General features: G+C 37.7%; 1 protein-coding gene across 5 annotated transcripts in view; it reads left to right on the forward strand.

Annotated features, from left to right (window-relative positions):
- Nucleotides 1-21,965, forward strand: part of RUFY2 (RUN and FYVE domain containing 2) — a gene marked incomplete at its 5' end in the record, with an annotated part of 54,636 nt that extends 32,671 nt beyond the window's left edge. For 3 of the 5 annotated variants that reach the window (XM_079900403.1, XM_079900405.1, XM_079900406.1), the window contains 5 exons: nucleotides 430-549; nucleotides 8,729-8,858; nucleotides 9,164-9,258; nucleotides 13,658-13,706; nucleotides 19,741-21,965. In XM_079900403.1, coding sequence (XP_079756529.1) covers nucleotides 430-549; nucleotides 8,729-8,858; nucleotides 9,164-9,258; nucleotides 13,658-13,706; nucleotides 19,741-20,022 — 676 coding nt within the window. In that variant the 3' untranslated portion in view covers nucleotides 20,023-21,965. The remainder of the gene's footprint in view (nucleotides 1-429; nucleotides 550-8,728; nucleotides 8,859-9,163; nucleotides 9,259-13,657; nucleotides 13,707-19,740) is intronic. The other 2 variants (XM_079900404.1, XM_079900407.1) reach the window with 1 other exon arrangement.
- Between the last annotated feature and the right edge of the window lie 1,266 nt (nucleotides 21,966-23,231).

Here is a 23,231-nt window from a genome sequence, read left to right on the forward strand (position 1 = left end):
AGCATACACATCCTAGCATAATATATAACAATGTGGCTTCTTCACCTAGTGTAGACATCAGTACTATACTTTCATGGTTTTGTAAAAAGGCAGTAACACACGTATTATACTTTGAAAGTTAACACATTATGCTTTACATAAGTGGTAAAGGCTATATTGCTTTGCATTGTTAATTATGAACAAGAAATAAAGCACATTTGAAGATAGTATTCTGGGTATATTATGTGTTATATTGAAAAAAAAAAATCACAAAACAATTTCTAGACATTGTGTGGCTCTTTCACGTTTGAGTTTGTGAGTTTTCCCCCAAACTTTGTTTTCATTTAGAAATGTTTCTATTTCCCCATTTTTCTTTTATTTGTCTTCTTCACCCTTTTACACCCTAGTTCTAGCCTCAGTTTTACCCAAAGTTGATTTGAATTACACCAGATTGCAGCAAGCAGAGAAGGCGCAAATGGACACTGAAGATGAGGACAAGAAATATCTACAAGAATGCCAGAGTAAATTCGACAGTCTGCAGAAACAAATCTCCCAAAAGGAGAAACAGCTGTGAGTATATTTGGAAATAAATACTTGTATTAACATAATTTCCCCCTCTTCCCCCCCCATTTTTTTGCACATAATGGTAGACAACCTATATTTTTATTTATTTAATGATGCTGGCTAGGTTGTGGAGTTCTCCTTCCAAAAAAAAAAAGAAAAAAAAACTAGAAAGCATAATTGTGATAAAACTTATGTTTTTGCTCCCTTTATTGTTTATAGAGTACTTTCAACTGTCTTGCTGTCTTCTTGCTCAAGGAGACTTTTATTCTTTTTGCTGTTGTTCAGCATTAATCTGACGGCCATTATGTTTCTAGATACTGAGTATAATAGGCCTTTGTAACTCAAAGGAGCTTACGTTATGAAAGAAAGTGATATTTTCTGAAAACATTTTTATTAGTACTTCATATGATAGATCTATATATTACCAGCTACGAAAGATGTCAGTATGTGTCACTGAGTTGAAAAAAGTAAGTTACAGACAGTATGCTAAGTATTATCCCATTTTTTATAAAATTAAAACTGTGTATGTGTGTATTTACATATACATAGAAAAGAGTTTAAAGAATACAGATTCTGGAAAATGGTTATCTCAGGGGAGTGATGGTAAATTGACGGGTATTTTACTTTTTACTTTATAAGCATCAGTATTTTTTCCCCAATAAATATGTACCACTTTGTTATTAAAGAAAACAGCAAAACAACAATAGAAAATAAAGAGTTATATATTGGGTAGGCCAAAAAATTCATTCGTGTTTTTCCATAAGATGTTCCAGAAAACCCCGAACGAACTTTTTGGCCAACCCAATATTATGTTTAACAGATCATTAACAAGATCACATACCATGTATGATGTGTAACTTGCTAAGCTACCTTTAAATCCATTGAGGTGTTTTTTAAGTTCTTTTCTATTCTTGATGATTTTCTGTCTAGTAGTTCTATCAGTTATCCAGAGAGTATTTGTTGAACTATCCCAACTATAATTGTGGATATGTATATTTCTACTTTTAGTTCTATCAGTTTTTGCTTCTTGTATTCTGAGTTCTGTTGTTTGGTGCCTACACATTTAGGATTGCTGTGTCTTCTTGGTGAATTGACCTTTTTATCATTATATAATGTGCCTTTTGTCTCTGGTAGTTTTATTTGCTCTGAAGTCCATTTTATCTCATATTAACATAGCCACTCCTGCTTTCTTCTGATTAATGTTTTCATGTAGTAAACAAAAGATTAATGTTTACATTTTCTGTCTTTTTAATTTCAGCCTAATGTGTATCATTATATTTGAAGTAAGTTTCCTATAGTGCATGTTTTTTATCCATTCTGCCAATCTCTCTTTTAAGGATGTATTTAGCCTATTTACATTTAGTATAATTGTTGATATGTTAGAGCTTAAATCTGCTGTTTTGTGTATTTTCATTCCTCTATTCGATTTTTCGTGTCTTCTCATGGGTTACTTGAACATTATTTAGAATTCCCTTTTGATTTATCTATAGTATTTTTTAGTGTATCTCTTTGTATAGATTTTTTAAAGTGTTTACTCTGGACATTGTACCATATATCTGCAACTTTTCACCACTGGTATCAACATTTTACTATATCGAGGGAAGTGTGGAAGCCTTACCTCCACTTAGGTCTTTTTATGTTCTCTTTTTTACAATATAATTTGCTTAAATATTTCCTCTATGTAATATTGAGAACCACATCAGACAATGATATAGTTTCTGCTTCAACCATTAAACATAATTTAGAAAACTCTCTATTGTTCTTTCTTCATTCCTGATGCTCCAAGTTTCCTTCTTTGTGTATGAAGAACTTCATTTAGCCATTCTTCTAAGGTAGGTCTGTTGGCAACAAATTCCCTTAGTTCTCTTTCATCTGAGAATGTCTTGATTTCACCTTATTTCTGAAGGATATTTTCAGAATATCCTTAAAATTCTGAGTTGACAGTTCTTTTCTTTCAGCATTTGAAAAGTGTTGTGCCACTTTCTTTTGGTCTTCGTAGTTTTTTTTTTTTTTCTTTTTTTTTTGCGGTACGCAGGCCTCTCACTGTTGTGGCCTCTCCCGTTGCGGAACACAGGCTCTGGATGCACAGGCTCAGCGGCCATGGCTCACGGGCCCAGCTGCTCCACGGCATGTGGGATCTTCCCAGACCGGGGCACGAACCCGTGTCCCCTGCATCGGCAGGCGGACTCTCAACCACTGTGCCACCAGGGAAGCCCTGGTCTTCGTAGTTTCTGATGAAAGGTAGACTGTCATTTGAATCATTGTTCCTGTAGTTACCCTCCAGATTCTTTCTTTGGATTTATCCTTTTTTGCCTTTGGTCAGCTTCTTGGGTCATTAGGCTTATCTTTGCCAAATTTGGAAAAATTTCAGCTATTATTTCTTCAGATATTTTTTTTTCAGTTCCACCTGCTTTCTTCTCTTCTTCTGGGACTTTGATATCATGAATGTTAGGTCTTTTTTTTTTAGTAGTCCCATAGGACCCTGACACTATATATATTTTTTTCGGTCAGTTTTCTTTCTGTTGTTCAGATCAGGCAATCTCTGTTGTTCTGTTTTGAAATTCATTCATTCTTTCCTCATCATCTTCATTCTCCTATTGAGACCATACAGTGAGATTATTTTATTTTTCAGTTCTAAGATTTCCGTTTGACTCTTCTTCCCTTCCAAAATTTCCTTTCTTCCTTTCAAAACTTCCTATTCATGAATTTGTTTCAAGCATATTCTTTTTTTTTTCAGAGGAGTTAAAATATAAACTGTATTTTAAATGATACCCAAGAGTCTAAGTCACTATCTGGGCAGGAGAGGGAATTTCCAGGTAGAGGAAATGACATTTTGGGAGTTTTTTGTTTTGTTGTTTTAGTTGAACTATAGGTGATTTACAATATTGTGTTAGTTTCAGGGGTACAGCAAAGTGATTCAGTTATATGTACATCTATATATTTTTTCAGATTATTTTCCCTTATAGGTTATTATAGGTAATTACAAAATATTGAGTGTACTTCCCTGTGCTAGGCAGTGGGACCTGTTGGTTATCTATTTTATATATAGTAGTGTGTATATGTTAATCCCAAACTTCCCCCTTTCCCTTCTGGTAACCATAAGTTTGTTTTCTATGTCTGTGGCTCTATTTCTGTTTTGTAAATAAGTTCATTTATCTAATTTTTTTTTAGATTCTACATGTAAGTGATATCATATGATATTTGTCTTTCTCTGTGTGACTTACTTCACTTACTATGATAATCTCTAAGTCCGTCTGTGTTGCTGCAAATGGCATTTTATGGCTGATTGATATTCCATTGTATAAATATAACACATCTGTATTTAGTCATCTGTCGATGAACATTTAGGTTGCTTCCATGTCTTGGCTATTGTAAATAGTGCTGCTGTAAATTGGGGTGCATGTATCTTTTCCAATTACTGTTTTCTGCAGGTATATGCCCAGGAGTGGGATTGCAGGATCATATGGTAGCTCTATTTTTAGGTTTTTTTTGTTGTTGTTGTTTTTGCGGTACGCGGGCCTCTCACTGTTGTGGCCTCTCCCGTTGCGGAGCACAGGCTCCGGACGTGCAGGCTCAGCGGCCATGGCTCACGGGCCTAGCCACTCCGCGGCATGTGAGATCTTCCCAGACCGGGGCACGAACCCGTGTCCCCTGCATCGGCAGGCGGACTCTCAACCACTGCGCCACCAGGGAAACCCTATTTTTAGTTTTTAAAGGAACCTCCATACTGTTCTCCGTAGTGGTTTTACCAATTTACATACCCACCAACAGTGTAGGAGGGTTCCTCAAGCATATTCTTAGTTGGTCATGGGAACATTTTTATGGTGGCTGCTTTAAAATCCTTATTAGTTAAATCCAACATCTTGAATTATCTGACATGTTGCCATGTGTTGATTTTTCCTGGAATCTGTTGATTTTTCCTGGGTCTTGGTATGACAGGTATTCTTCAACTGCATTCTGGACATTTTGGGAACTATGTTATGAGACTGCATCTTACTTAAATCTTATGTTTTAGCAGTCCTCTACTGAAACCACACCAGCAGGGGAATGTGGACACTGACTCTTCATACCAAGTGGGGGTAGAAGCCCAGGACCATCCTGGATGGAATGGAGAAGGGTGCCTAACTAGTGGGCAGGGCTTGAAATCTGTGCTTTCCACTCAGTCTCCACTGTGGAGAGGGAGAGTGGTGCCTTGTTACCATCAAGTGGGAGTGGAGTCCATGCTTCCCTCTTGGTCTCTGCTGACACGACCCTGGAGGGGAGTGAGAGAGGTACTTCACTAACCCCAGGCCAGGGTAGAAATCTAGGCTCCCCACTTGGCCTTTGCTGACACTGTGGAGAGGGTGAGAAAAGCCTTGTTACTGATGCATAAGAATAAAGGTCCACGCTCTCCATGTGACTTCCACTAATACCGTAGAGGTGGATGGGGAGAGATACCTCATTACTGCTGGGTGGTGGTAAAAAAGTCCAGGCTCCGCACTTGGCTCTTTCTCTGATACTACAACAGTGGGAATTGGGAGGGATGCCTCATTATTGCCAGGTGAGGGTAGAAACTAGGCTCCCCATTTGGCTTTTGCTGACAGTGGTTGGGGTGGGCATGGTTTTTTCCTCTGGTGTTTTTTTTTTGGAATAGGGCATTTATCGTTGAAAAGGTTTCTATCACGCTAGGCTGCTTCTTCCTAGCTCTTTGGCAGGAGAGAGTAGGCTTTTCTTGGGGCTTTTTTTGTCTGTGCCCATTGCTGTTTGTGGGTTGTGGGCTTCTACATCCAGTCAGAGCTATAAGGAAGGCAAAAAGAAGCCTCAGGGAACTCATCACCATGTTATTCCTTGAATTCTGGCTGGTCTGCTTTCTTCTCTCCCCCTTTCAAGATATTCTTATGTTTGTTTATATATAATGTCTAGGGATTTTAACTGTACTTAGTTGGAGGGATAGGTAGAAATGTGTTTACTCCACCTTGTTCAGAACCGAATTAAGTTCCTTTTAAATCTACCACAAAAATAACATTTTGAGAAATTGGTATATAGAATAAGGCTTTAGGCCAGGGGGTATTACCTTGGTTGGAAACTTACATCATTTGTAAATTGTGAAACTAAAACTCACATGCGCCCCCCGCCCCCCCCCAAAAAAACCCGCCACTTGGCAAACGAACATTTTCTCTTAATTTTAAGACTTTCACAAAAGCACTTTCAGGACTCCCTTGGCAACAGAAATCACAAAGAACATTTAAGTCATCAAGTTTATTAAGGGTGCCAAGGGTTTTGTTGTTTAAGTCCCTGTACCCTGCCAAATGGAAAAATGTGAAAAGTAAGACTGGGACACTTTGCCAGTCAATAGAATACAATCTTGAAACTTCAGTACTCTGTGTTACTGAATGACTTTTCTAGAGTTTGACAAAAGGGTAGGTAAGACAAGTCTGATATTAATTCTACAGTGATGCCTCTATTTGATCCCTGCCCAAAGAATGACCCAAATAATGCTCCAGGGACCTGGTCCTTCCCTGTAGGGCTAACCTACTCAATAGGTCTTGGGTACAGCTGTGGAGAGAAGATGTTTGTCCCTGCTGAAACTGTGAAAGTAATTTCATTTCTCATTGGGTGCCATTTTGGTAGAGCATAAACATGTTAACAATTTGGAGATCAAGGGGATCCCTCAGAAAAATTGGAACTGTTTCTGTAGAAATAGGCAGTTGGGACTTTGTCCAGGAAAAACAAATTCCATTTTTTCACCTAAAATGGAAATAACTTTTTTTGGTTTCTGATTATGAAAATATTACATGCTGTTGACCAAATGTAAGAAAATACGGAAAAAAGTGAAGAAAATAAAAATGGGATATACCTTTATTTTTCTGGCTGCGCTTGTGGCATGAGGGAACCTTAGTTCCCAACCAGGGATCAAACCCAAGCCCCCTGTAGTGGAAGTGCGGTGTCCTAACCACTGGACTGCCAGGGAATTCCCTGGATATACCTTTTTCTAGCATTTTGATGAACATTCTTTTTGGGTATGCATAGATATTTTTTGCTTTTTATCAATAGAAAGAGGATCATGCTACATGCTCTTTAGTATCTTGTTTATTGTATTTACTACATTATGGACATTGTATCATATCAGTTACTATAGGTCTACACTATCGTATCTCAGTTAACCTAAAGGAATCATTTAGCCTGAAAAATTGTGCTTTATTGTTTGAATTTGCATATCTTTGATTACTAGTAATAGCCTTTTGTATTTCTTTATTTTGTGAATTGCCAGTTCATAGCCTCTAGTTTTTCCTCTGTGGTGTTCAGCTTTTTAATATTTATTTATATAAGAGCTCTTTATGTTTTTATTGTGGGTTTTTCACATACAATGAAAATGTTTTCTAAGTTTATAGTTTTTTTGTGTGTGTTTTTAAAAAATTAATTTATTTTTGGCTGCATTGGATCTTAGTTGCTGCTCACGGGCTTTCTCTAGTTGTGGCTAGTGGGGGCTACTCCTCTTTGCGGTGCGGGGTCTTCTCATTGCGGTGGCTTCTCTTGTTGCGGAGCACGGGCTATAGGCATGCAGGCTTCAGTAGTTGTGGCTCGTGGGGTCTAGAGCACAGGCTCAGTAGTTGTGGCATACGGGCTTAGTTGCTCTGCAGCATGTGGGATCTTCCCGGACCGGGGCACGAACCCGTGTCCCCTGCATCGACAGGTGGACTCTCAACCACTGCGCCACCAGGGAAGCCCCTATAGTTTGTTTGTTTGTTTATTTATTTATTTATATCTTTTTTTTGCGGTACGCGGGCCTCTCACTGTTGTGACCTCTCCCGTTGCGGAGCACAGGCTCCAGACGCACAGGCTCAGCGGCCATGGCTCACGGGCCCAGCCGCTCCACGGCCCATGGGATCTTCCTGGACCGGGGCACGAACCCATGTCCCCTGCATCGGCAGGCGGACTCTCAACCACTGTGCCACCAGGGAAGCCCTATTTTTAAACTTTGTTCATAGTGGTTTTTTTCATTTAGACGTTTTACATTTTTATATAGTTCTATTTTCCCTTTTTTTTTCCCTTTATGGTTTCTGCCCTTCGTGGTCAACATGTGTTTTGACAATATATTTTAAATAACTTAAAAACAAAATTTTTCCTTTGCTTTTTCTCTCAGTTTTTTCTGATTCTGGATGATGCGGCCACTCAACAATGCACTCACTCTGTACTTTGCTTACTTCAGTGTTAGTAGCATATACCTGTCCCTCTGTATCCCTTTTAAATTTGTGGTGAAATGGTATTTTTCAACAATTTGTAAATTCCATTTTGAGGTATCTTGTCTCTTCAACCTTAATTATAAAATCTAAAATTGCTTCACTGAAAATAATTTGGCTGTGGAAATGCTAACTTTATGAGGAAACAAAAGTAATTATATTAACACAAAAATATAATGTAATACGGTGATATTCTCAATATTATGACATAACATTATAATTTAAAATGTATAGTATTAGGAACTATGGCATTATTAGTATATACCTCACCTGTTACAACTACTTATGAGCAATAATTATTGGAATTATTTTGGGGGGGTTTCCTAAAATGTAAGAATTTGACTACTTTTGTTTTTTCAGCTAGCACCTGTTGTTTGAATGATGAAATAGAGCTTTCAAATGTGAACTGGCATTTTCAGACAGTGTGAATTTTCCTCTAGTGTCTCCCTGGTCTTAGCTCTGTACTGTAATGGGTCAGCTTCCAACAGTAATCTGCAAAGTAGCACTTGGCACCAGGGCTGATTTTTCTGTTTCTGATGTTGAATTGATTTTGTGGTTGCTGTAATCCTTATATCAGAATAATACTTTTCATTAGTTTGTGGTAAAAATTTTCTCATGGCCCAGAACATGGTTCAATTTCTAAGATATAACCAGTCTTTATAGTATGGTGTGCCCTTCCAGGCATTTTCCATGCTTATACAGCATTTATGTATACAGAGTTAATAAATGACAAATTGTCATTTAGCAGGAGGTTTTTGTGATTGACAAATTAACTGAGACTTTGAGATCTGAAAACCCTGTGCTACTGAACTTGTTTTCTAAAAAATATTTGTGAAAGAAACTACCTGAAGAATTGCATTACAAAGGTGAAAGTAATCAACCAAAGAGATGCTGTTAATGAAGAATACATACAACCGTCATGTGAGAAACAACACTGAACTTCTCTGTATTATTTGTCATTCAAGGGTGCAACTGGAAACCGATCTGAAGATTGAGAAGGAATGGAGGCAAACTTTGCAAGAAGATCTTCAAAAGGAGAAAGACACCTTATCTCATCTTAGAAATGAGACCCAACAAATCCTTAGTCTTAAAAAAGTAAATAATGGTGGTAAAACTTAAAAAATTCTATCTTGATGACAGTTAAGTTATTTAAAAAGAGGATCAAATAATAATTTATTTTTATACCAAGGAAACAGAGTATACTGGTCATCTTTAAAAATATCAGTAAGGAGATTAAATGAATGGAAAATAGCTGATAGTTGATAGAGCAGCTTTTTTTTTTTTAGAGCAGCTATTTTTTATGAAAAGCTGAAGGATACATTCCTATCCTTTAATTGTATGTATGCAGTGTCTAGTTTGTTTCTTTTAAATTGCATTTTCTGTCTTTTATTGTTTTGAAGGAGTTCCTTCACCTCCAGGATGAAAATCACCAGTTGAAGAAAATATATCACGAACAGGAGCAAGCTCTTCAAGAACTTGGCAACAAACTTAGCGAGTAATTTCTCTTTTTTCCTCCAACTAAGTAGTCATTGACCCTTATTAAGTTATGAGTGTGCCAAACCAAGTAGACAGAAGAGTTTAAATATAAAATAGAAAGATATGAACTATTAAAAACAAAGCCAAACAGCAACTTTAAAGATTAACAAATAAGGGTGTAGATTGGAGAGATTTTTTTAAAAGTTCATTTTAGTAAGTGTTAGCTCTAAACATTTTCCAGTAGATGAAATCTAAGACTCTTGTTTAATTTCTTCCAGTCAGAGAATTCAGAAGTTCATTTAATATATTTCTCTCAGAACAAAAGTCAAATTTTCAAAATATATGGAGAGAACTTTTTCAGAGTGTTCTGAGAAGGAGCCAGCATTTTGAAAAGTGAATGGTATTTGATGTTGTCTGGAGTTGAGGCTTGACTTCATGCATTGTGGTTGGTTCTGTCACAATGAAGTGTTCCTGGGTTTATATGAAGACAAGAAGGAGAAATGGCGTTCTGTCTTTCTCACATTTTCCTCCTTATTCCACATGGTCTGTGTTTTGGATTAGCTTCATCTTTGTGCCCTGATTGAACATACTGTCAGCTATCTAGGGTAAACTCTGGAGTGTTTAATTTAGTATTGAATGTACCACTGTCACATTAAAAAAAAATAGTGTCATTTTTTTTTTTAATACAAAAAAGTAAAAGAAAGCCACAATGACCCATAAGCCTATCACCTATATAAATCCCTTTGATGTCTTATATGGTTAGAAAATTCAGAGAGCACCAAAAGGGGACTTCCCTGGCGGTCCAGTGGTTAAGACGCTGCGCTTCCACTGCAGGGCACATGGGTTCCATCCCTGGTCAGGGAATTAAGATCCCTCATGCCATGCGCAGCGCGGCCAAAAAAAGACAAAGAGCACCAAAAGGTATAAAATAAACAGTTGCCTCCCTCCTCCCAAGTATCAATCCCCAAAATTAGCTAACCTCAGAACAAATCCATATATGAGGATTTCATTATATATATGGATATGATTAGCTATATATATATGTCATATATATCTTTTGTAATCATTAAACTGAATAGAAATCATACTGGAATGGAGACTTAATTGCTAAAGTTGGGATTCCATTAGGAAGTCTTGAGAACGATTACCAAGGGCATAGTAAAGAGTAGTTCCCTGGGACTTCCCTGGTAGTCCAGTGGTTAAGATTCTGTGCTTCCAATGCAGGGGACGCCAGTACGATCCCTGGTCAGGGAACTAATATCCCACATGCTGTGAGGCTCAGCCAAGAAAAGAGTAGTTCCCTAAAACCACAAAAGGAAATACCAGCTCTCAAAAAGATAAAGATGTTTTTGTTTCTACAAAGAACAATTTGCATTATGATTTCAATAAGCAAGATTTTTATTCTAATCTGGCATCCATTCATTGATCATTTTGAGCCAGACCAGGTGCTGATTTTCCATGTATTCATCCGACACATACTATGTGCCAGGCACTATTCTAAGTGCTAGGGACTCAACAGTGAACAATCCCCACAACAAAAAATATATTTACATTTATTTAAGATCATAAAGGTTTAATATGAAAACAGGTTAGAATAGTAAAACAAGGAATGTGTATTACTTTTCACCCATCTCCCACTCAATACTAGAGACTTTATAGTTGTATTAAAGGCATGATCACTTAGATGTCCAGATAGCTGAATTCAGAATTTCGTTGTTTTCCTTTTTCCTTTTATTCTGGTTCATTGATTCTCAAATTATAGTTTTTTGTTTGTTTGTTTGTTTTTTTGCTGTACGCGGGCCTCTCACCGCCGCAGCCCCTCCCGCTGCGGACGCGCTGGCCCAGCGGCCACAGCCCATGGGCCCGGCCTCTCTGCAGCATGCGGGATCCCCCCGGACCGGGGCACAAACCCGCGTCCCCCGCATCGGCAGGCGGACTCCCAACCACTGCGCCACCAGGGAAGCCCCTCGGGTTTTTCTGGCTACTAAATTTTTCCCTTGTATACTGACTTCATACCTAATCCCTGTGTAACGGCACTGTATGCATGTTCTTTTGAAGTTTGCTGGTTTGTGTGTGGGAGGGGGGGGTAGGATTTTTTTGTTTTTTGTTTTTTGTTTTTACTTAAGAATATGAGTTAAAAAAAAAGAATGGGGCTTCCCTGGTGGCGCAGTGGTTGGGAGTCCGCCTGCCTATGCAGGTGACGCGGGTTCGTGCACCGGTCCGGGAAGATCCCACGTGCCGCGGAGCGGCTAGGCCCGTGAGCCATGGCTGCTGAGCCTGCGCGTCCGGAGCCTGTGCTCCGCGGCGGGAGGGGCCGCGGCGGTGGGAGGCCCGCGTACCGCACACACACAAAAAAGAAAGAATAAAAAAGAAATTACCAGGACTCTTCCAAATGTAGTATTCTGTAAATGCTATTCTTTCCATATAAAGAAACTTAAAGATTTTTTTTCCTCAAAGGAGGGGTTTCAGGATTATCAGAGGCTTGTACAATTTATGGATGTTTTCCTATAGTGTCATAATTGTATCACATTTATTACATTCTCATGTTTTATTTTGACCCTTCTCTATGGTGTTTTCATTCTGTGGAAATATTTTCACAAACAAATACATATTTCTAAATAGAATTTAATTAAAATTAATAATATAGACATCTGTTCCTTGTCTGGGACAAGGAAAAGTTGTTCTTGTACATTGTGTTTAGTGGAACTGTAACTGATACTCTTTAGGTACTTTGGCAATTCTTATCAGAGGGGGCAAGCTTTTTAGAGTCCATATTTATGAATAGAGGCATTTTAACCAGAAATATATCAATACCAGTAAATTTTCATATAGAAAGTATTTCTGTAGTGAATGCCATTAAGTAAGCTCTTTTATTCCATACTTAGTTTTTCTATATAGCAGTGACTGTTTTGGCCAAAATTCCCACCAGCATCAATTTTCCTTGGATACATTTTGTAGATGTGAATTCAGCCAAGAAAATTTGATTAGTCTGTTAATATTTTTATACTGTGTAATTTTACATTGATTATTCCCACTGTAAGAGTCATTATGCACCAGATAAAAGACTAACACTTTGTTTTTATGTCTTGGAACAGAGCATTTGTAGGGCAAAGCAAGTTTCCTAATGTTCTGCTTCAGTAGCAGAGACTTTAGTATTTTATGTACCTTTTGATCCAGTAATTACATTTCTAAGTTGTTATCCTAAGAAAAATAATACAAATGTTTTGGTCATTTCAACTTTAATGAACAATTTTGTGGCAAAAAAACTTGAAACAAGTTGAAAGTTCAGCACTGGATAATTATATAAACTACATACTTCATATTCTTTTTCATGGTATACCATGTAACCATTTAATATAATGATGTGGCAGATAGTTAATAACAAGTCAGTAGCTCTAAGCCTTTCAGGATATATTGTTAAGTCATGTGGGAAACTGTGTAAATAATTTTTCCATTTGAAATACACATACTCATTGATATTTAGAGATTATCATCTCTGGGTAGTGGGATCACAGATAATTATTGTTATTTATAGCCTGTATGTTAATATGTATTTTCAAAAGGTGAAAAACTATCACAATTACATCTTCCTTAATATTTCCACTCTCACTTACCACTCTTTTGCATCTGCTAGAGAAATAGTGTTCATAATGGTTAACCTGTCGGCTTTGGGTTCTCAGAGGACCAGGGTTTGAATTGTGGCTTCCCCAGTTACCACCTAAACTTCAGCAGGCCTCACTTTTTTCATCTTGATAAGTGTTTTTGAAGACTAAATGACATTATGCATGCAAAGTTTATAGCATAGTGTCTGGTACATCATAAGCCTACAGTAAATAATAGCTGTCATTAGTAGTCATAACCACATGAAAACACCAATATGCTTTTTTTTTTTTAATTTATGAATTTATTTATTTATTTTTGGCTGCGTTGGGTCTTCGTTGCTGTGTGCAGGCTTTCTCTAGTTGTGGTGAGCAGGGGCTACTCTTTGTTGCGGTGCCCAGGCTTCTCGTTGCGGTGGCTTCTCTTGTTGCGGAGCACAGGCTCTAGGTGTGCAGGCTCAGTAGTTGTGGCTCACGGGCTTAGTTGCTCCGCGGCATGTGGGATCTTCCCGGACCAGGGCTCAAACCCATGTCCCCTGCATTGGCAGGCGGATTCTTAACCACTACGCCACCAGGGAAGCCCAATATTGTTTCTTTAAAAAAGCAAATTTTAAATCTCAAAACTATTTTTGCTTTAGGACATTTTGGAAATATAGGAAAATATTAAATATAATCCCACTAGCCAAAGAAGGTCATTAGAATAATATAGTATATACAATTTTATATCCTATGAAAATTCAATACCTTTCTAATGAATTACTAGATGGTCTATATTTTAAAATGTGTACTGAAATTTGGACCTATTTATAATCTTTTTAGATCAAAACTTAAAATAGAAGATATAAAAGAAGCCAACAAAGCATTGCAGGTGAGTGTAAGTATTTTCCTCAAGTAGGAAGGTATGGATATATGTGAAAGTCTCCAGTAAAGGTAAGGCCCTGTGTACTATTATTGAATCCTGGGATATATAGAAGCAGAAGCAGTGAATGGGGAGCTTGTAGGATGGGGTCCATCTCTTCCCTATACCTCTAGAACACATTATTAAAATTCCTCATGTTGGAAATGACCTTGGAAATAATTTTCTCCACTTTCCTACAAAGTGTGGCAAGATAGAGTGAAATTGCATTTGAATTTGATAATCCTTAAATTCCTGTGCTAGTCTATTACTTACTAATTTTTGACCTTCATCAAGTAAATATCCCCATGGAGTCTCAGTTTTCTCTTCTGAAATTGGCTTATGATTTTGCATAGGGTTGCTTTGAATATTGAGTAAGTTAATGTATGTGATAGTGATTTGGTACAATTTATTAGTATATGGTTCTGAATGTATCTGGATGCAAGAATCTCTTTACAACACAGGAGAAAATACAGTCCCTGTGCGAGTACTTCAGTGGCAGATAGCTTCCTACTACACAAGCTACCCATTTGGTTTATCAAAGTGTTACATGAAAGTAATTTAAAAAGTCCAATTGTACAAGGAAAACATAAAAAAACAAAATGGAAGCAGTCTCTTGTTTTCACCCTCTTGTCCCTTATCCACCCCAGCTCCTGCCACCAGAAGGAGGCTACTTTTAATTCCTTTAGTTGTTTCTTCTGGTATTTATTCCCCTATTTCTTAAGTACTATTTAGACCTATCTATTGCCTCATTAGCATGGTGGATGAGGAGTTTTGTTCAGTCTCACCCTGGTCTGTCTTCTCTTCACTGCCCTCCCAGTATAATTAAGTAAAAGTTTTTGTGACATTTATTTACTGTGTATTCTTCATTATGACTATTTAAATATTGTTCCTTGCCGGACCAGGTAATATATTGCAATTATATTTTCTTTCTTGAACTACTTTTTATTTCCTCTGGAGTTAATATTTACTCTCCCCCTACCCGCCCCTTTAAGTTTTGTTATATTTGAGCATCAGAGTTTTCTTATACTTTCAAACAATCTGTAAAGTGCTTCTTGATAAAAGGTTTTCACGTAGTAAAATGAATCGGGTAACTGGTTAGTTTTCTTTTTCCGTCGGAGTCATCCCTTCTGGAGTCTTTTCTTTACTGCTCCTGTCTGGTCTGGTCACTCTTTTTCTTTTTTTTTTTTTTAATAAATTTATTTTATTTATTTATTTTTGGCTGCTTTTGGTCTTCGTTGCTACGCGTGGGCTTTCTCTAGTTGCGGCTAGTGGGGGCTACTCTGTTGCGGTGCGTAGGCTTCTTTTTGCGGTGGCTTCTCTTGTGGAGCACGGGCTCTAGGCGTGCAGGCTTCAGTAGTTGTGGCGCACAGGCTTAGTTGTTCCGCGGCATGTGGGATCTTCCCGGACCAGGGATTGAACCCGTGTCCCCTGAATTGGCAGACAAATTCTTAACCACTGTGCCACTAAGGAAGTCCCTGGTCTGGTCACTCTTGTCTTGGCATTTCCCTTTGCTGCCATTCGTTCTTTCAACTGTTTTGGGGTTTTTTTTTTTGGCCACATCACTCGGCTTGTGGGATTTTAGTTCCCTGACCAGGGATTGAACCCTGGCCCTCTGCAGTGAGAGTGTGGAGTCCTAACCACTGGGCTGCCAGGGAATCCCCACTGGGCAGTGCTTCCTTTAGTAGCCTCCTAGGAAATGGTGAATGAAGATAAAGATTTTATGAATCTGTATGCCTTTATTCTGCTTTCACACTTTTTTTAGGAGATACGTAGGGATGTCTGCCCAACTGTCATTTTTTAAACTCTGTAAAATTTTTTCACTGTTAAATATATATCATATATGCAAAAGAGGACACATATAGTATAACTTAAAAACACTGGCACAGGGCTTCCCTGGTGGCGCAGTGGTTGAGAGTGTGCCTGCCGATGCAGGGGACACGGGTTTGTGCCCCAGTCCGGGAAGATCCCACATGCTGCGGAGCGCCTGGGCCCATGAGCCATGGCCGCTGAGCCTGCGCGTCCGGAGCCTGTGCTCTGCAACGGGAGAGGCCACAACAGTGAGAGGCCCGCGTACCGCAACAAAAAAAAACACTGGCATACTCTGTTTTAGCTTATAATAGAACATGTGTGCTCCCTGATTGCATTCCCTTCCCTGTAGTAACAGTCCTCTACATTTTATTAATCATTATGTTGTTTTTCTTATAGTTTTATCATTCATGTCTAGCTTTACCAAAATATTATCCAGATTTCCCTGTTTTTATATGTATGAAAATGGATTTATATGTGACTTTGTCTTTTTTTTTTTTTTTGGTCCTTGCTATTGTCCGGTTGATGGGCCTGGAACAGCTGTCCTACAGTTTCTCACATTTCAGATTTTATCTGATTGCTTGTTCATAGTAGTCTTAAATTTGTTACTCTATCCCTTTATTTAAGCCTGTAAACTGGAAATTAAATCTAAAGGCTTGGTTGGATTCAGGTTCAGCCTTCTGTGAGACGTTTTTTATTTCTGCTATCATATTTTTAATATTCAGCAGGCTCTTTTTTTAAATTAATTTATTTTTGGCTCTGTTGGGTCTTTGTTGCTGTGTGCGGGCTTTCTCTAGTTGCGGCGAGCGGGGGCTACTCTTAGTTGTGGTGCGCAGGCTTATTGTGGTGGCTTGTCTTGTTGCAGAGCACGGGCTCTAGGCGCACACGGGCTTCAGTAGCTGTGGCTCGCGGGCTCTAGAGTGCAGGCTCAGTAGTTGTGGCACACAGGCTTAGTTGCTCCGCAGCATGTGGGATCTTCCCGGACCAGGGATCGAACCCGTGTCTCCTGCATTGGTAGGTGGACTGTTAACCACTGTGCCACCAGGGAAGTCCCTCAGCAGGCTTTTATTCGCTCATTTTTCCTTTTTAAAATAGCATCCTGTTATTTTATCTCTGAGGATATTCATTATAGTTTCTTTAAAGTTTTATTTTGCTACTTCCATTCTGTTTCTTCTGAATTCCATTCTTGGGTTTGTTCTTTGGTTGGAGTACCTCATGCCCCAATCTTTCCTCAAATGTTGGATAATCTCCCAATTTCAATAAAAGGCACAAAAAGAAAATCTTGAAAGCCCTGTGTTGGTTAGGTGGATGGGGGTGGGTTGTAATAGACTGGTAGGCCTCAAGCATAGAAAAATCTGTTAACTACCGAACTGATGGGTATCCTTTCTCAATGTTAGTACCTACAAGACTTCTCTCTGGGGCAGTTGACTTTCTCTAGAGAAGGATCCTCTAATATCCTGTTAGGAGGGTTTAAGCTGTGTGGCTGACATTCTGGAACTGGGCAGAGAAAAATAGCCATTTGTTTGCCGAGCAGTAGCTTTCTCCCTTCTAGTTTTGGCTCTGCTTGTAAACAGCTTTGTTTCGTTGAGGAAGCTACTTCAGCTGTCTGGGTGTCAAGTTTTGTTATTTGTAAAATGAAAGCTTGAAGGTGCTGATCTCTGAGGTCCCTTCCAGCTAATACACTAGGCTTACCGTACAGTGTACAGCTTTTCTCTTTGGGAGAGGGGCAGGGTAAGTTCAGTCAAATTAAAATAAGTCTGGAAATAAAGTTGGAAGCTCAACCCTGATGTCAGAAGGTTACTTCTGAACCAAATGATACTGCTTGGAAATCTGCTTCACATCAGGCTCTCCATCCCTTACAAATATAGCTGGGCAGGAAGCAAAGTTGCTTCCACTAGGTGGCTTTGGGACATTTGGCAAATCACTTTCCTTTTTATGGTGTTCTTCAAGTTGGATTGAATTATCTTTACAGCCCCATCTTGCTTTAAAAGAAAATTCCACGATTCAAGTCATATGACTCTGCTGGTGTGTCTGATATAAGCTGTCTAGGCTTTCCCTTTTCTTTTCTTTCTTTTTTTTAAAACCTTCACTTCTTACAATCCTGTGTTCGAAGGAGCCTTAGACTGCCTGAAGTGCAGTAACCCAACACCGTTTGTCTTACCTCTGCTATATCAGATAATAGCTGCTGGTTAAGACTGTGAAATAAAAACAGCTGATATTAACCTTGTGACCTTGATCTGTGAATACTTAGTCCTTGTCTCACTTTCTTCAGAGAACTCTGTCAGGTAGAAAAGGCTTTCAAGACAACTCAGGCTTTTGAGAAATATGTCTGTGGGCTCTTCTGCTTGGAAGACTTTTCTCTCATTAGCTGGTAAAGGTCTTATGCCTTAGAGGTACACTGTTGTAGGTGGCACTTGTTCCATCTCCCAAGTGGTAATCAGATATACTTGGTTCTTTAGAAGCAGTGGCAATGTAGCTTAGCCTGGGCTGTTTCTGAAAGGGAGATGTGATGAGATTAATCAGAAGCAGAGGACTCATCTTTCACTTAGGTCTTCTTGAAATAAAATGGGCACCACCTAACAAAGTTGCTTTCATAGGGGAAAAACAAATGCTTTTTCTAGCCAAGAGCTTGGTTAGTTAAGAATGGGTCAAAATTTTCCCTCCAAATTCTTCAATAATTGTTTTCAATTTAAATCAACGACGACAACAACAAAGAAAGAATGGGTCAAGTTAGAAATTTTAGGTATCAAGTTAACTTCCACCTGTTCGACACTACTTATATTTGCCACTAAAGTTTACATAGTAACTATTAAATTTGTGAGTTACAGAAGGTGAGGGAAATTAATAGCAGTGTAGAACTGAATTTAAGGTGAAGTCTTACCTAAAATAACGAAATCAATCATCTGATTTCCAAAATCTCTTCAAATTTTGTGGATTTGCTGTATATAAGGTATATATACATAATGCCAGACTCATGCATTTCACATAATGAAAATTTATCCTTAAGTGTTTCTGGACTGGATATTCTTTAGGGTTCTTTCCTTTTTTTTTTTGTTTTTTAAGTGTAAAGGGGTTTTTTTTTTAAATTATGTGTAACACAAAGTTAAGTCAATAAATTTTTAAGGAATTTCACATGTTCTGATTCTTTCCACTGCCAGTTACCTTAGTTCGTCCAAACTCATAATCTTCAAGATAAAATAGCCCTTTCAAAAATAAGTTATCATGTGAGTCAGCCCACAATTCTTTTAGTTAGGCTTGTTTGATCTCCAATGAAATATGGACACACTTCGGGCTTCCTGGTGGCGCAGTGGTTGAGAGTCTGCCTGCCGATGCAGGAGACATGGGTTCGTGCCCCGGTCCGGAAGATCTCACATGCTGCAGAGCGGCTGGGCCCGTGAGCCATGGCTGCTGGGCCTGCGCGTCCGGAGCCTGTGATCTGCAACGGGAGAGGCCACGGCAGTGAGAGGCCCACGTACCACAAAAAAAAAAAAAAAAAAGACACACTTCAAAATTCCCCTCCTGTAATCTTTGGGATCCAATTTCCTCAAGCGATTTACTTTAGGACCATGTTTAGTGTCAGGAGATGGATCTTCCTGGTTCTGAATTTGACACCCTCTAAAAATGTATTAGGTTCAAATCATATTCACTCCTAAGCCATCACACCCTAGAACAGATCATTGGGATATGCCAATACCTAAGATAAAAAGTTTGACTGTTACATTTTTCATAGTTTACTTGGCAGCTCTGTTTTGTAGTTCTTTCCCACAGATGTAACAGGTAGTTCTATGAGTAAAGGAAACCACAGTTAATCTATGAGGCATTTCCAACGATGTAGGTTTACTAGGGTTCTTTCCTTAAAGAGAATTACTTTCCACAATAGATTTTTGTTAAAAACATGTCATGTTAATGTTCAAATATTCTGTTGTAAAGAGAATAAAATGAACCATGACCCAGTTTCACTATTTATCAATATATGGCCAACCTTGCTTTATTTATATTCAACCCACATCCCTTCTTCCTCACCCAGATTATTTTGAAGCAAATTCCACACTCGTTAAATCTACAACTATTTCAAAGAAAAGGACTCATTTTTGGTTAATCTACGTATCTATTCCTATAAAATGCTCTTAGTTGAAAATATTTTCACATGTAACTTTGTTACCAACTTGAGCATTAATATTTGTATTTTTCCTACTAGGGACTGGTTTGGTTGAAAGACAAAGAAGCAACACATTGTAAACTTTGTGAAAAGGAATTCTCACTCTCTAAGAGAAAGGTAAGGGAGATAGGAAGTGAGTCCAAAAGTTATGTTGCAAATATGGCTAATTTTACTCAATTTTTTTCTCTGATTTTTCCATTTAATAGCACCACTGTAGAAACTGTGGGGAAATTTTCTGTAATGCTTGCTCTGACAACGAACTGCCTTTGCCTTCTTCACCAAAGCCAGTACGGGTTTGTGATTCCTGTCACGCATTACTGATTCAAAGATGCTCATCTAACTTGCCATAATACTCCAGAACTAAATTCTTATATATGAAAAGTATCTACGATGAATGTTATGTATGAACGTGTATACAGCATATTAAGACAGTCCCTCTTAAGCAGCTTTCAGACAGCATTGGTACCAGTTTTACTGTACCCATATTCAACTCACGGGAATTATAAATTGTATAATTTGACATTTCCTCCCCCACTGTAATTCAGAAAGAATTTGATAGGGCATGCTTTACAGTAACTTTATCCTAATTCCTGATGTAGTAATCATGTTAACTCTTTTCTTAATGCCATTGAGAGGTCAGATAGCATAGCTAACACATTTGCCTTATTTTGTAAAGACCTTAAAAATAGGGCTGAATTCAGATTGTTTGATTCTCCAGATTGTCAAACTGATATTTGATGGTGCCTGTAATTTTCTTAATGCACTTTAAAGCTTCACAGTTCTGAAAAATTGGAAATGCACATCTTAGAAGCATTTATATTTCAACACATTTTTCATTACCTTGGTAAGATTTCACAATATTTATTTGCTCTGCCTTCCTCTGCCCATTTTGCATTAGAAAAGGCCTTCCTTCTCTAAAAAGTCAATGTGACATTTGCTGATAACTTTCAGATAACAGTGCGTTACAGAGGTATTATTTTGCCTGAAAACTTTTTATTTTGAAAGTAAGTTAAAATTCCATATGCATTTCTTAGGGAGGACTCACACCCCCTTTGAAAGTCAAAACATAAACCCTTCCCCAGAAAAAAATGTAGTAGCAGGGATTACAGGCTGATTTGATTCTCCCCTAAGCATTTAAGAAGTCTAAAGTGCAATAAAACTTTGCTTTTGATGACAGTCTTGAGTAAAAAAATTCTGTATTGTTTCCATTCCAGTAACTTTTAGGAAGCATTACACTGTAGCAGTCTACTACTACAGTATATGTACAGAATAAAATATTTACCATTTACTGAGCACCTCCCAAGCCAGGGCCTAGGGTAAAGATGTAGTTTCAGCCCTGCCATTAAATTCATATTTGAACTATTTCAAGCATGAACGTCAATAAACACTAATCCTTGCCATAGCAAGAATTTAATCCAGTTACCCTTGTATAATTAACCATTTGAACAGCCTCAGCACTTGGGGTTCTACTTTTAAGCCTAATTTAAATCATGCACTTTAAGTCTGAGAACCTTTTAAACATGTCATAGGTATCCACATTACTCCTAAGAGCGCTAATGAATCATGGCTACCTCCCTCCCAGCTAGGATATGGTTGCTTATTCTATAGAATTGTTTCCTCAGAGCACATTCTTCCATTGAAGTTTAAAATTATTTAACTTTCTAAATTGCCAAAGTATGAAACCATTGTTTTACTTTCAGATTTATCTTCTCCCTAATCCAGTTTTCAGTGTTCAGTTAGAACTGACATACTGATTTATAGGTGGTCCTTAATGCTCTGATAGGAATATTTGAGACATGAATTATATTCTTGGAACTATTTTGTACTGATGGGATTGGATTAACATTTTTATGATTGCTGAAAATGAGAATAAGCAAAAATGAAAAGTTTCAAATACTGCTTTTTATAACTGCTTAAATTTAAAATGTGATTTTCTTAAATTCCAAGGCTGGTTTCATTCAACAAATAAACCATGATTTTTAGTCCCCCTTTAAATTCTTTGCCACTCAAAACTCATGTCATCACCATTGATTTGGGCTTTTTGTAGGCAGGCTTTTATGACAGTAATACAAGTTGCTCCATTTTGTTTTGACTTTTATCTAGAAACCATTCTACTAATTTTGGATTTTATGTTACAGAACTGTCAATTTGTACTTTGTGAACTTCACATACCATTCCCTCATCTAGGAGTACTACCACAGTAATGCTATCATGGTGCCAAGGAATTGTGGTTGTAATTCTTCTATCCACAGTTTTAAAATGTGAATTTTATATAACAAATAAAAGATTTGAAAAATTACCCCCCTTTAGAAGGCGTATGTTTTAATAGGGTAATCCTGGGGAAATAAAAGCACGTCATCTTTTTAAAAAAAGTGGTATGAGCCTAGTACTTAAATAGGTAATTAAGGGAGTACAGGCAATAAGATGAATCACTACTCCAGTTGATAGGCTCCACTTACGTTATCAAGCTGCCTTCTCTAACAAGGAGAAATCATTCCTTAGGCACTCTGTCTAATCTTCAATTAGACATAGTACCTTCTACCAATTTGATTTATAATCAGTAACTGACACAAAGCATTCTAGGACAGACGCCATTACTCTTATCTCCCACAATGATATTTATTACATTAATAACATTTCTAGCAAAAACAAGTAACAAGTTCAATAACTGAATTCACATTGACAGGTTTCATTTTGATCCATTAGCCAATTTGGAAAAAAGCCATATTGATCAAAGGGATTAAAAGTAAAAAAGCACCTTTTCCTTGCTACATATAATTTTTTAACACAATGGCTCTAAAACTCCAAACATATCATCAGATGCAAAATCCAATCTCAAGACTCTCAAGACATGGACTTGTGTCTTACATTTTTTTTTTAAAGTAGTCATCTATACAGTTGTTATTAAAAAACCATATGCTTTAACTACTGGGCTGGAAACTGAAAATACATGTGTGAGAATTAATTATACTCCATGGTAAATATCTTTGTACTTGCACTGAATGCTCATGTCACTGAGAACCTTAACTTACTCTAAGACATTTTGAGAACTTACAACTATCACTTTTGGGTAACATTTTTTTGGTACGTCAGTCAAGTGCTGAGGGGATTTATTCTAAAATCTAGGGCTAGAATTTAAACTTTAAACACTCCCATCTGCAGGTAACACAATTATGAATATTCACATAGCCAGATACCTCTTAGATCATTAACATTTCAGAGCTATGCCTGATAAATGACTTTTGAAAAAGAATAATATAGAATTAGCTGAATTTATACTCCTGAAGCCACCTAAATTCATCTTTAAGGTTTTATATTTACAGTATTGTCAAGGAGAAATTATTAAAGAGTTACACTAATTTTTTTGCAAGCTCTATTCTAGATGTCTGCTTATTAAGACTTGTAGTTTATGCAGAGGTGAACCACTGTCCTCTAAGATTACACTAAACTACTTCTTGTACAGCTAATAGTAAAATACATCAACCCAAATCTTATGAAAGCAGCACATCCTCAGGAATAGCTAGTATATA

This window comes from Stenella coeruleoalba (genome assembly GCF_951394435.1).
Source record: "Stenella coeruleoalba genome assembly, chromosome: 16".
Lineage (NCBI taxonomy): Eukaryota > Metazoa > Chordata > Mammalia > Artiodactyla > Delphinidae > Stenella > Stenella coeruleoalba.